This window comes from Caretta caretta, chromosome 3 (genome assembly GCF_965140235.1).
Source record: "Caretta caretta isolate rCarCar2 chromosome 3, rCarCar1.hap1, whole genome shotgun sequence".
NCBI lineage: Eukaryota > Metazoa > Chordata > Testudines > Cheloniidae > Caretta > Caretta caretta.
Window position 1 is genome coordinate 147,021,196 of NC_134208.1, and position 14,937 is coordinate 147,036,132.

Sequence of the window (14,937 nt, forward strand, 5' to 3'; positions counted from 1 at the left end):
CAGAAGGAGAAAGGAGCTTCAGAACAGGATCCAGAACTGAAGATAGTACTGCAGAGCCAAGTACCACATCAGATCTGATGGCACGGAACAGGGTGTAATGTTTTGAAAACGATGGACTGAAGACCTGGTAGCGGCGCTACCTATCTCAGATACCAGGGTATTCTTCAAAAAAGCAGTAGACGGCACTTCTGATCTGGTTGAATGTGCTCTCACCACCAGCAGGGGTCTGAGCACCTGCAGACTTGACCCAATATCCATTTTGAAAGTCTTTGGGCAGAAATGGGAGCCCCCTTACACCTATTCATTAGGATATGAATAGGTGGACACACTAGTGTTCTGTCTTGGGCTGAAGAGGGAGAGAAAGAACTGAATGTGGTTCACCCATATGTCCCTATATAGTCTTGCTGTCCGCCACAAGGAGGCATGGGGAGCACGTGTGGGCCAAATGGGCACTGCTAGCTAAAAATCTCTGATCAAGGGCTCAAGATGCATACATGCACCTGAAGTGGAGCATCTTGGAAAAGGGCAAATATAGTGCCCATCTATTAAAAGGGAAATAAGGACAACCTGGGGAATTACAGACCAGTCAGCTTAACTTCTGTACCCGGAAAGATAATGGAGCAAATAATGAAGCAATCAATTTGCAAACACCAGAAGATAATAAGGTGATAAACAACAATCAGCATGGATTTGTCAAGAACAAATTGTGTCAAACCAACCTGATAGCTTTCTTTGACAGGGTAACAAGCCTTGTGGATGGGGGTAAGCGGTAGATGTGGTATATCTGGACTTTCGTAAGGCTTTTGATACTGTCTCGCATTATCGTCTCATAAACAAACCAGGGAAATACAACCTAGATGGATCTACTATAAGGTGGGTGCATAACTGGTTGGAAAATCGTTCCAGAGAGTAGTTATCAGTGGTTCCCAGTCATACTGGAAGGGCATAATGAGTGGGGTCCCACAGGGATCGATTCGGGGTACAGTTCTGTTCAATATCTTCATCAATGATTTAGATAATGGCATAGAGAGTACACTTATAAAGTCTGCGGATGACACAAAGCTGAGAGGGGTTGCAAGTGCTTTGGAGGAGAGGATTAAAATTCAAAATAATCTGGACAAACTTGAGAAATGGTCTGAAGTAAAAAGGATGAAATTAATAAAGACAAATCGAAAGAACTCCACTTAGGAAGGAACAATCAGTTGCACACCTACACAATGGGAAATGACAGCCTAGGAAGGAGTACTGTGGGAAGGGATCTGGTGGTGTGGACCACAAGCTAAATATAAGTCAACAGTGTAACGCTGTTGCAAAAGAAGCAAACAGCATTCTGGGATGTACTGGCAGTATTGTAAGCAAGACACGAGAAGTAATTCTTCCCCTCTACTCCGTGATGATTAGGCTTCAGCTGGAGTATTGTGCCCAGTTCAGGGCACCACATTTCAGGAAAGATGTGGACAAATTGGAGAAAATCCAGAGAAGAGCAACAAAACTGATTAAAGTTCTAGAAAAAATGACCTATGAGGGAAGATTGAAAAAGCTGGGTTTGTTTAGTCTGGAGAAGAGAAGACTGAGGGGGGACATGATAACAGTTTTCAATTATGTAAAAGGTGGTTACAAGGAGAAGGAACAAAAATTGTTTTTCTTAACCTCTGAGGATAGGAGAAGAAGCAACGCGCTTAAATTGCAGCAAGACAGGTTTAGGTTGGACATTAAGAAAAGTTTTCTATTTGTCAGGATGGTTAAGCAGTGGAATAAACTGCCTAGGGAAGTGGTGGAAACTCCATCATTGGGGATTTTTAAGAGCGGGTTGGACAAACACCTGTCAGGGATGGTCTAGATAATACTTAGTCCTGCCTTGAGTGCAGGGGACTGAACTAGATGACTTCTCGAGGTTCAGTTCTATGATTCTATCCATAGGGACACTATTCAAAGAAGAATGACTCTTTCGGACATATCCAGCTGTTGAAATTCTATCCGCCACACTGGTCATCTCTTTCTATAAACTAGAAACCATAACTCCAGTTCTCTTTACTTGTTAGGCTGGAAAAGTTTATCCCCATTCACAGCTGACAGCCTTTAAATGTGTTGTTTCTATCAGAGCCCCATTGGTACCCAGTGAAAATCATTTATATGACAGCAGTGCCTCATTTGGGCTAGGTGCTGTACAAACACAGAGTAGCAGACAGTCCCTCTCTCAGACAGCTTACAGTCTAGGAAGACATGGGATGGGAAAGGAAACAGAGGTGAGGTGACTTGTCTAAGCTCACCCAGCAGATCACTGACAGAACCAGGACTGAAACCCAGAGCTCCTGAGTCCCAGTCTATTGCTCTAGCCCTCTTAATACAGTTCTAAAATCTCTGCCTGTTTACTGAAATTTAGTAAAACGTTTTATTGAAAAGGGTTAACATTTTAAGGAAACAGAAACCTGTTCTCATTTTCATTCTAGTATTTTGTTTACCAGTGACATAATGCAGGGGTTACACAGACATACAATGGATCAGAAAAGCTTGCTTTTTATACACCGCCAGGAATGATCTCACAGTCAGTTTGATTTGTTTCAAGGTCTACTTGAGAGGATCTGTGGTACATAAAGCACTAAAAATCACAGCATAACTTTAGGTATAAAGGAAAATCCAGGTGCTGCAGGAAGTGATGTTGGTGATTAAGCAGGTACTGCTCTCTCCTCTGAATTTGTATTGAATAAATGTTGGAGCATAGTATTCATGGTCACGAGGGATCCATTTCCCATGGAAAAATGTGGAATTTGCATTTTTACAAAGAATATTTAGTTTTTACATTTTGTGGGGAAAAAAAAAGCCATATACAATAGAACCGCATACCACTAGTGCATGCACAGGAATATGGGAAATTGACACTTCAGCCTCGGGCGGCTGGGCTCTGGCTGTCAGCCCCAGGCAGTGGGGCTCCGGCTGTCAGCTTTCATTTTAATCACAGAAAAAAACGTGCATTTTTGTGTGTTTTTATTGGAGAATTTTGGGCTTTTATATCACGGAAAACTAGGATGGCTGGTGGTCACTGTACCACAGGAGTTGCTGTGTTTTGGATAAGATTTAAAGTATAGGTTGTGACTTCTTGTGCTCATTAAAAAAAATCGGAGGACCACATACATTCCTTTGTAGGTAAATCCCCCAAATTCCCTGGAGTTCACTAGGGACTTCACAGGTGCTAACAACTTTACATGGAAGATGTTCAGATACAATCGTGAGGGGCAGAAGTAAGAATGCAAAGATCTATATAGAGACAGAAATAGGTAGATAGATAGTAAATCCATGTCTACCTACATTCCCCTGGTAGCTTCCTTTCCATATTTTTGGAGATGCTTTAAATATTATAAGAGTTTTAAAAAATAATTGGATAGAGGAGTTTTCACTTTGTTTACTAAACTATTTGGTCACCTAGTGCTTTTTAACAGCTTCTATATTGCTTTGAGAGATGGTGGTTTAGCGAATTTAGTGAAGCTTGGTAAAGAACTTTGGGATTCTGCAGAATGAAAGATGGTAGCTCTCTAAATGTAAAATTTTCATTATGACATACTTACTGTTGATATACGACCTACTAAATTAATATTACAAAACATGATTGAGACTGTAAGCTCTTTGAGGCAGGGACTGTCTCTTACTATATGAATGTACGTGCCTGCTGCAATGTAATCCTGATCCATGACTAGGATGGAGATCAGCAAGCAATATCTGAGAGTATTACTTTTATTGCAGTAAAGCACTGCACTTAGCCCTATACAACACGGTACAAAAAAATCATTGTCCCAGAGAGCTTACAATCTAAGCATAAGAAAAGAGACAGAGATTCAAGCAGATTGGGAGAGCATAAGAAAACAATAATACTAGTCAGCATGATAAGCAGAGGTCACAGCTATATATTGGTAGTAGCTCGGTCTCTTCCACGCTGCCTAAAGGTTCCAAGAAGTTAATGAAGTCAATCAGTAGTTCCCTAAAGGTGATGAAACTAGGGAACCAAGGTGGGTGAGGAAATACCTTTCACTGGTCGAACTTCTGCTGGTGAAAGAGACAAGCTTTTGAGATACACAGAGCTCTCCTTCAGGTCTTTCACCAACAGAAGTTGGTCCAATAAAAAATGTTACCTCACCCACCTTGTCTCTCTGATATCCTCGGACCAACATGGCTATAACAACATTGCATGAAACTAGGGAAGTGAGTGCTCCTCTCCTGGATGTTTTAAACATAAAGGAAAATATATGGCCCTTTGTCTGAAATGATGCTTGCTCTTGCTCATATATTCACTGGCTCTTGCTTATATATTCACCTGTTTTTATGTTTCATTTATGGGAACATTTTCTTGTTCTGGCCACATACTTTAATCCAGATTAAGATCATGACCCATAATTCATTAAGGGCAGTCGGAGTTTTTTCACTGACTTCAGTGGGTTTTGGATCAGGCCCTGAGCAAACAAAACGATTTCTCTGCCTTTCCTCTAACATTTAAACTCCTACTGTTCCATAAACTCTTGGTTTGATTAAGCAGAAGAAACAGGTCTCAGTTATTACATATGTATACATAAGCCACATTACACAAATGACATGAAAGATCAACAAATGTTACACATGGGGGAAGGGGCTCTCAAAGCCAGACTGACAATACCGCAACAGGCTATTTATTATTCAAAGACAAATGACCAGGATTCATCTACCTGGTGGGGCTCAAGTATCACACTTCTAACAGATTTAACCACAATATTTCATTTCATTGGTCCAATTTTTAATATTTTCCCTTCAAGTAACATAAAATATGACTTTAAAACATGATTTATAAAGTGTTCACACTTCCATCTAAAATTAAAAATAGGCTAAAGTCAAAATAGTTTTTTTTAAGACTATCCCTTTTTCCTTAACTTCCATCAGTCTTACACATTTCTTGTGAGTAAAAGCAGAGGAACACACATACATAGGTTTATGATGTACCTTCATATACATTTATATAGATAAATTCGTAGAAACATAATTTAATGTAGAAACAAAGAAATTGCTCCATATAATTCTGTGCTAGCATTGCAGTTTAGTTGATTAATCATTCCAAGAATACAGTTAATGCATTTGGTGTTCTCACCTATGTGGTGTCCATTGCCAGCAGTGGACTTTATAATGAGAGATTATAAGCAAGAATAATTTAAAACAAACCGTAGATCCAAAAATTAAAAATAAAGCTATGAATCAAAAAGATAGAATGCATCAATTTCATATCCCAATTGCCATCCACTTACAGGGCCTGATCCAAAAATGACTGAAGTCAAAGGCAGTCTTTCCACTTGCTTCCATGAGCTTTGGATCAGACTCCCAGGGACTATTCTCTATGGTTCTTCTACAATATCATCACGGCATGAAGAGCTAAAAGTGCTTTTCGTCACAGCTGCAACGTTAGAAGTAAAGCTTCTAAATCTTTCTGGGCTTCTTTATCCTAAGACAAGAAAACAAACAAGCATGCGATGAGATGTGGGATGCCCCGTGTGTTGCAGTTTGTTTTTATCATGCTAATATGTGCTCACGCACGTTTCTCTATTAACAAAAGATATTACGTAAAATTAATAGCCACGGAATGTCCACAACTACAAATCGTTGAACTAGTTACTTTTTCTTTTTCAGTGATCGTACAAGTAAAACGGGGGGGGGGGGGGGAGTAGAGCCCATGGCAGCCTTCTTCACACAGCTCTGACAAAGCACTTCCACCTTACCAGTAATATCCTTAGTGTGGAAGCATTGGTGCGAGGCCCACACTTTTATGGGTACACTGTGGGTCAACAGACATTTGGCTTCTATTCTGTGTGAAAGTTTGTATGCTGTGAATATACTGTGTCTAAGAGGATGCATCTCTGACTCTTCTTTGGAACTCTATCATCCAATTATCAAGAAAATATGAGAAACATACCTAATGATTTAGGGCCAGATCCTGCTCTAACCCTATGTGTCGATATACCCTTCCCTCCCCTCCTCCCAGTTCCAGGCATGCAGTGGAAGAGAAGGGGCTGCATGCCTGGTAGTTCCCCCTCCCCTGTACATGTGGGTGAGGAGTGGAGGGATGATACAGTTTTGGCTCCACCCCCAGCCCCCCCCCCCATACACGTACTACAGCCAGTAGAGTTGAGGCATCATGGGGGCAAAGGTAGTAATCTGCTACTGCTATAGTACGGCAGGTTACTCTCACTTGGAAATAAGCGGGGAGCAGGGAAAGAACTTTGGGCTCCTCCTAGGGCAGTATACAGGTAAACAGCTTACACAAGGCTGTGCCTAAAGGCAAAACCTGGCCAACCGAATTCTTTTGAAGGTCATAAATGATTACGTTTTGGCCATTAAATATAATCCATTATCCAAAGGTATTTTTGTATTTATACAAAATATCAGCTCTAAAATATGATGATCTAGTCATTGAAGCATTTCTCCTGAAAATTGCCACCTGTGTGTTACTTCTCCCTGCCCATGCACAAACTTCCATCTCACAAAGCCAGTATCAATTCAGATAAAGCTACATTTTTAGAAGTCTGTACATGATGCACACAAAGAAGTAGGGGTGAAAACACCTGATTCACACACACAAGTTCGGGGTTCACATGCACCAAAGCATAGGCATGCACACATCAGGTGTTTTGTACTAGTATTTCCAAAATTAGAAGCCGTGGTTTCTTCAACCGCCAAGGTAACGCTGCAAAGGAAATTTTCTAAAAGAAAATTCTGCAGACCAAGACAGTGAAGCAATCACTTAATTTCAGGATCACTGTGTTATTCAATCAAAGAACTGGAACAAAATACAGAACATTTTAAAATATAGTTTATGGGTGAATAAACTCCTGCTCCTCTTTATTTTGGTTAGTTGTCTATAATGACATGGTGGAATAAAGAGAAATATTTGAAACTGATAGAAAACATATGCAAGAAATGTCAAATGATATTATACTATCAGGCCGGATTAAGGCATAAATACGTTAGCTGTATAAGTCCCTTGAATATGTGCTCTCACTGGCAACAATAGGCTAAACTATCCACCTAATCATTTATCAGAGTCTTGAAAGGCACATATCGTACAGCCTGTACACTCTTGCCAGAATACTCTTGGTAACAGGAAGAAATATCACATTATATCCCACACCTCTTAAATTTCATGCCACTGCACCCCCCCAGAGTGTCTGGTCTAAGAGTATGGCTACACTCGAAACTTCAAAGCGCTCCCGTGGCAGTGCTCTGAAGTGAGAGCGTGGTCACGCTCCAGCGCTGGGGGAGAGCTCTCCCAGCGCTCCTGGTACTCCACCTCCACGAGGGGATTAGCTTAGAGCGCTGGGGCACTGTTCACACTGGCGCTTTGCAGCGCTGTAACTTGCTGCGCACGAGGGGGTGTTTTTTCACACCCCTGAGCGAGAAAGTTACAGTGCTGTCAAGTGCCAGTGTAGCCATAGCCATTGGCTCTTAATACAGAGTTGGAAAACACACAATCCTCGCATCAAGAAACTGCCACAATCTTGGTTCAGAAGTATAATAGGTTTACAAATTTATGACTGTTCATTCAATGGAATTCAGAAATGATTTTCAGGGCTAAACGCAGAAGTAACTGAACAGGCACTCTTGCTACAGTTAGGAAAAAAAAATAGTTCTAGTCTTTTCACACTTCTCTCAGCCGAAAGGTATAAATACTTCTCTCAGGTTCTGTCATATCCTAGGGAATTTTATTCAGTATTTCAAAGACGGATTGAGTTCCTTATTCACACCACAAATTATCCCTTTTAAAAATCATCTCCAAAATAGCCGTGCATATTTCTCTCTTTCCTTAGAAGAAAAACAAGACTAATACATTGGGCAATCTTTTCAGACAGTTGCAACACACCCAGAGCTAAAGGTTGGGCAATCTTTCCTGCATCTGCCTCTGCTGCTAAGAAAAGAAATTAGAGAAAGAAACCAAAATGTGGCTGCTCTAAAAATTACTTGAAAGAAGAGATTGGTAATAGCATGGAGCCTGCTTAATGGCCTGTGTGAATTGTTCTACCCAGAGAGAAGAGACCACATTGCAAAAAGCACAACTACTGGAATTTTTGCTGGCAATACCAACAAAGAAACCAAACACTGAATAGAAACAGGTCCCTCCAGGTGAGGGTTGTAGCACATTGGCAGGGAAGAAAAGCTTGCACTGCTGTTGACTGTGACCGTGCTTTATGGAGGAAGAGCTCAGATTCCAGGGCTGTCAACCTGGCATGCGGAGGTGCAGTGTGGAGGTAAAGGAGATCACTGATTATTGTGGGAGTAGAGGATCACTGGTCCTGCACAGCTTTCTCCCTTAAAGCATTTTAGAAATTCACTGGGTCTCTCATCTTCTAGGGATGAACAATCATATTGATTCATTTGTAGCTGGGAGGATGGGAAGGCCTTGATCTCCTTCTGGAGACCAGGAAAGCAGTTTGTTGGCAAGAGACCCAGTTGTTCACTCCTAGGTTGAAGATTGGCTCTAGCGGAGTAGGTAGGACCAATTGCCATTTTCAACTTTGACTTTCTACTGAAAAACACACATTGGTTAAATGCTTCTAATATATTTTTACAATCAAATGTGAGTTCCATATGTTCTGTGGGCCATAAACTGCTCCCTAAAGGACATTTAAGGTTATGGGCTCATCCACGGCTTTCTCCCCCCCTCCACCCCCCGCTCCCTTCTCTTCCTGTTTAGATGTCTCTCTTTTGTCTATCAACTTCAGGGAATTTAGCAACGGAGAGAAAGATCTGAGGGATTAGAGATAGAAAAAGTAAAGAGAGGCAGCTGAGAAAGGGGACAAAGAGGAAAGGGAGGTTGTTGAGAACAGGAAAGGGAGAAGAGGTTGTTGGGGAGAGAGGTTTGCTAGCCTTAATCTGCGGGTGTTTTGCAGCTAATTTCTGAATGTTTTTCTTTAACTGCAAATAAAAATATGGGAGAAAGATAAAAATCTTTATTTTTACCTCCCATCTCTCAGCTATTTCCTTATGCATGAAACATTCAGCACAATGGATACTTAACGTGTGTTTGGTGATAAAGCCCCAACTGTGCATCACTGGGAGTCGACACATCATGGCAACATTTCAAAATGGGTGCACCAGCAAACCAGAACATAACTTTGTGCTATTGGGGCCAAATTCTAGACTGCTATCCGTCAGGTATGACTTCACTGAAGTCAATGGGGCTACAAGGCTTGTTTCATCAGTTCAGAGTTTGGCCATCAGGGTCCAAAACTATACTCTAATATTCATTAAATGGACAGCATTGATGTTACCATGTTTTGAGAACCACTCTCATAACTTCTGGTTATAGCTATATAATTCCTGTACAGGTCCATGAGACACCCTCAAGTACACTACGAGAGAGACCCAATCACACACAATGGTGGCCAATTAATTAGAGTAAAATCTCTTGTGGACAATATATTTAGTTATATAAACTAACCTGCTGCCTGTTCCCAATTTAATAACTACCGCAGGCACTTCATATATAATAAGCATAACTGCAGTAGTCATCAGTTTAAATATAATTTCATAATATTGCTTTCCTCCTTAGATATTTCAATAAATCACTGCAGTCACCCACTTGCAATTTTCTGTGTTGTTACTGTATGTCACAAGACAGGGCGTTTTACAGTCTCACATATTTCTAATGTCTTCCTCTGGAAATGAGCCATAATTTCTCAAGACTTCTAATTATCAATGCCACCAAAATGAAAAACATGCAGTTGACTGTTTGCAATGCTGCATGTTCTAATGACACTTTATTTAAAAAATTATCAAAATGACTGAAAACTCATATTTCAGCTATTTCTAGGATTTGTGTTGCAGAGGTATGTCTTCGACAGATGACTTGAGGTTCAATTTATACTGATCATCAGTTATGTAAAGTTTTATATCCTGACTGGCTCTTCGTCCAACCTTGAAAACCAAATTTCACCACTTAATTTGGTTTCATTTTAGCACAGTTAGCAGCAGCATATCCCAAATTTTTGAAAGCTGAGCCTCCCCTCAGGAAAATGAAACTAATTGCACCTCCCTTCAATCCTGGCATGTGCTACCATCTCAATTTATATTTCTCCTACATGTCCGTAACTAGTCCTTGGAGCACCAACATGGCCCACACTGCAATCAATCAGTCACATTTTTATTACAGTGACACCTATGTTCAAACATTTAGGGTGACTGGATAGCAAGTATGAAAAATTGGGATGACCATTTTTTTTTCTCCCCAGGGCATTAGGTATATTGCATATATAAGACAAAGCCCCTAATATAGGAACGGTCCCGATAATGTCGGAATGTCTGGTCACCCTACTTACATTTGAGAGTATGCTGCCATGACTGCTTAGTAATAAACTAATCATCAGTTTCATCATAACATGTTAAACTCAATACATAGAGGTAGGATAGTTTATTAATATGTATAAAAATTACCACACAAGTGTGCCCCCAACCAAAAAAATGCAAATATCCAGGTCATCTCCCCATATACTTTTTTGGACTGTGAAAAAAATGTAAGCAATAGAAAAAGTCAAGCCTTTTGGCAATAACTTAAAAACCATGTAGATTATAATGTATGAGAGAGAGGTAAAAAAAAAGAAAAGGAGAATATAGAAGGTGTTAATCTTCTGTTTTATAAATTTAGTACCTTAACATATAGTCTGTTTTTAAGCAGCATGTTTCAGTTGTTAGTCTGTAAGAGTAAATTATGGTGCCCCAAAGATTGCCTATTCTGGCTGGGCCCTTTACTGAAATTCAAACAGTCACATTCAGTGCAAAGGGAATCCCCAACCAAATCAATATCTAATGCCTTTGGTATCAATTTCTCCACAAACAGAATATAACCCATGCCCTTCTTCTCTGCTCCAATCATACAACCATGGTGGTTTACCAAGATTTCTAGCTCTCTTCCCATGGCAGGATTATGGAAAAGAGGCAGCCTCTCTATGGTTGAGTTTGAGACTTATTTTTGACGAAAAATCCTGATTACTCCCCAATCCCAAATACTCAATAAAGGTAATTTCCCCTTAAAATTTGGTACTTTTGTACTCCCATGCCATATCTACAAACCAACTTGTCACAGAAATTTCAGATTAGGTTTATTTGAAGTATCTTGGCAAGACCTAGTAAGGGTGAACAGTTTGTGAGATTGGGAAAAGCACATTTAAGATGATGCAGGAGTGTTTCAAACATCAAAATAACCTGTGGGGCGGTGAGTTATATACACTCGTGGTGCCTGGGCTCCAGCAATATTCAGGGCCCGGTTCCACCAATGTTTGGGGCCAGGTCTCTCCCCCGAATGTCCCCAGGCCCCCACTTGCCGCCCCTGCTCACCTCCCCCACCCCGGAGCCTGAAGCTCATGCTGACTCTGCTCTGCCAGCTCCCCGCATCAACTGCTGCCGCAGGGTCCTAGTGCCCCCTATTCTTATCCTGCCCTCCCACACCCCAAGCCTCTCATCCCCAGCCCTCATCCCCCCGCACCCTAATCCTCTGCCCCAGCCCTGAGCCCCCTCCCACACCACAAACCTCTCATCCTCAGCCCCACAGCCCTTACCCTTGCACCCCCAAACTCCCTCCCAGAGCCTGCACCTCTCATCCCCTCCTGCACCCCCACCCCCTGCCCCAGCCCGGAGCCTACACCCAGCACCCAAACTTCATCCCAGAGCATGCACCCCAGACCCCCTCCCCCATCCAAACTCCCTCCCAGAGCCTTAGGCAGGTGGGGGGCGGAGTTTGGGGTGGGTGGGTTGTGGGCACCACCAAAATTTCTACAAACCTGCCACCCCTGCGCAGGTACAGCAAACTTTCAAAGGGGTCAAATGACTGATGGAAACTGCAATTCTCTCTCTTTCTCTCATATACACACATTTATTTTGTGTGTGTGTGTATACACACACATACTTTCTCTCTATATATACACATGCACATATATATAGTGCAAAAATATACATGTGAGTGTCTTTAGCCCTTTCCTATGCAAACTGTTGAAAATGTGAATCTATCACTAGGGAGGTCTGTCATGGTTATTTATATATACAAAAAAACCCGCACAGGCTGAGTTCTTCCCCTGTTGCTGCATTCTTGTCCAATATCAAGGGATTCTTCAGATTTTCACATTTCCCAGCTAAGTACCTTGACTCATCTGCCCTCTACTCTTGATCCCACAAGTTCCAGATCTTAATCCTTGTTTCCAGTCCATCTGCCTCCTCCTCATGGACTTTTTAATATTTTCAAGAGCTGCTGTAATCCTTAGTAAATCCCTGGCTCCTGCTAACCTACTACGGTCATCAGGCAATGGATGCCGGTCAGGAGTAAGGCCCTGCAGCTGCAGTATTCCTGACGCCCTAATGAGTCACCTAGGCTGCCTGATGGACTGCCCTGCCTGATTAGCTCAGGAAGCTAGCAGGCCAGTTCTTAAATACACCCACGCCCTCCCTGCTTTCTTGTGCTTACCTCTCACCAAACCCTGCTCCTCTACAGCTCCAGCCCAGATCGTGCCCTGCATCTCGTCTTGTTCCCATCCTGTCCCAGCCCTGCTCTTACCTCAGAACCAGACCTGCTCCTGCCAATAGTCTTAATGCTCGTCTTAGTTTTACTCCATTACTACTTGTTATACTACCTTAGACTTAACACTGAGAAGGGAGAAATTATTTGTACTTTCAAATACTCTTGAATGGTTATCATGTGCCACCTTACACCCTGATCCTTTAATGGGGCTGTTCATAGGCAGACCTCATCGACATCAGTGGGGCTCTATGTCAGCCCAATGGGCTGCCTATATGGAGGATCAGGGTATTAATGATCACTCAGTCAAGCTGTATATATTTAGCTCTTAGTCTTTCACTATTGTGACATAGATCCTAATATTCAGAGAAAGTTATCTTAAAGCAAAATCTAATTTTGTAACAAACTGTAAAATGAAATGGTAAAGTATTCTCTTAACTAAAACTTACTTTAATAACATTTTTACTGTAGCAACACATCATTTAATCCATCTGGTGGCAAAATGGGTCATATAGCACTCTTGGATGTCATAGCTGTAGTCATAGTTGATGTTTTGGTAACTGGTCAGACAGCTGTATTTGAACATAGCATGTTCAGGATCAGTGCCACACTATTTATGTGCTAAAGTGTTAAAAGAAGCAGTGAGAGATAAAAAGGCATCTTTTAAAAAGTGGAAGTCAAATCCTATTGAGGTAAATAGAAAGGAGCATAAACATTGTCAAATTAAATGTAATAAGAAAAGCCAAAAAGGAGTTTGAAAAACAGCTAGCCAAAAACTCAAAAGATAATAAAATGTTTTTTAAGTACATCAGAAGCAGGAAGCCTGCTAAACAACCAGTGGGGCCCCTGGACGATCGAGATACAAAAGGAGCACTTAAAGATGATAAAGTCATTGCAGCGAAACTAAATGAATTCTTTGCTAAATGAATTCCTTCACAGCTGAGGATGTAAGGGAGAGTCCCAAACCTGAGCTGTCTTTCGTAGATGACAAATCTGAGGAATTGTCACAGACTGAAGTGTCACTAGAGGTGATTTTGGAATTAATTGAGAAACTTAACAGTAACAAGTCACTGGGACCAGATGGCATTCACGCAAGAGTTCTGAAAGAACTCAAATGTGAAATTGCGGAACTATTAACTATGGTTTGTCACCTGTCCTTTAAATCCACTTCTGTATTCAATGACTGGAAGATAGCTAATGTAACGTCAATATTTAAGAAGGGCTCTTGAAGTGATCCCGGCAATTACAGACCGGTAGGTCTAACGTCTGTACCGGGCAAATTCATAGATTCATAGATATTTAGGTCAGAAGGGACCATTATGATCGTCTAGCCTGACCTCCTGCACAACGCAGGCCAAAGAATTTCACCCACCACTCCTACAAAAAAAACCTCACACCTATATCTGTACTATTGAAGTCCTCAAATCGTAGTTTAAAGACTTCAAGGAACAGAGAATCCTCCAGCAAGTGACCCGTGCCCCATGCTACAGAAGAAGGCGAAAAACCTCCAGGGCCTCTTCCAATCTGCTCTGGAGGAAAATTCCTTCCCAACCCCAAATATGGCAATCAGCTAAATCCTGAGCATATGGGCAAGATTCATCAGCCAGATACTACAGAAAATTCTTTCCTGGGTAACTCAGATCCCACCCCATCTAATAGCCCATTACAGGCCATTAGGCCTATTTACCATGAATATATAATTACCAAAACCATGTTATCCCATCATACCATCTCCTCCATAAACTTATCGAGTTTAATCTTAAAGCCAGATAGATCTTTTGCCCCCACTGCTTCCCTTGGAAGGCTATTCCAAAACTTCACTCCTCTGATGGTTAAAAACCTTCGTCTAATTTCTAGTCTAAATTTCCTAGTGGCCAGTTTATATCCATTTGTTCTTGTGTCCAAATTGGTACTGAGCTTAACTAATTCCTCTCCCTCTCCGGTATTTATCCCTCTGATATATTTAGAGAGAGCAATCATATCTCCCCTCAACCTTCTTTTAGTTAGGCTAAACAAACCAAGCTCCCTGAGTCTCCTTTCATAAGACAAGTTTCATAAGACAAGTTTTCCATTCCTCGGATCATCCTAGTAGCCCTTCTCTGTACCTGTTCCAGCCTGAATTCATCCTTCTTAAACATGGGAGACCAGAACTGCACACAGTATTCCAGGTGAGGTCTCACCAGTGCCTTGTATAACGGTACTAAAACCTCCTTATCCCTACTGGAAATACCTCTTCTGATGCATCCCAAGACCGCATTAGCTTTTTTCACAGCCATATCACACTGGCGGCTCATAGTCATCTTATGATCAACCAATACTCCAAGGTCCTTTTCCTCCTCCGTTACTTCTAATTGATGCATCCCTAGCTTATAACTAAAATTCTTGTTATTAATCCCTAAATGCATGCCCTTACACTTCTCACTATTAAA

The 14,937-nt window shown here is 41.4% G+C and overlaps 1 protein-coding gene across 1 annotated transcript in view; it reads right to left on the reverse strand.

The window, feature by feature from the left end:
* Positions 1-4,619: 4,619 nt before the first annotated feature.
* Positions 4,620-14,937, reverse strand: part of RMDN2 (regulator of microtubule dynamics 2) — a 73,559-nt gene continuing 63,241 nt past the window's right edge. The window contains exon 11 of the mRNA XM_048843618.2: positions 4,620-5,455. Within this exon, the coding sequence (XP_048699575.1) occupies positions 5,402-5,455 (54 nt within the window). The 3' untranslated portion in view covers positions 4,620-5,401. The remainder of the gene's footprint in view (positions 5,456-14,937) is intronic.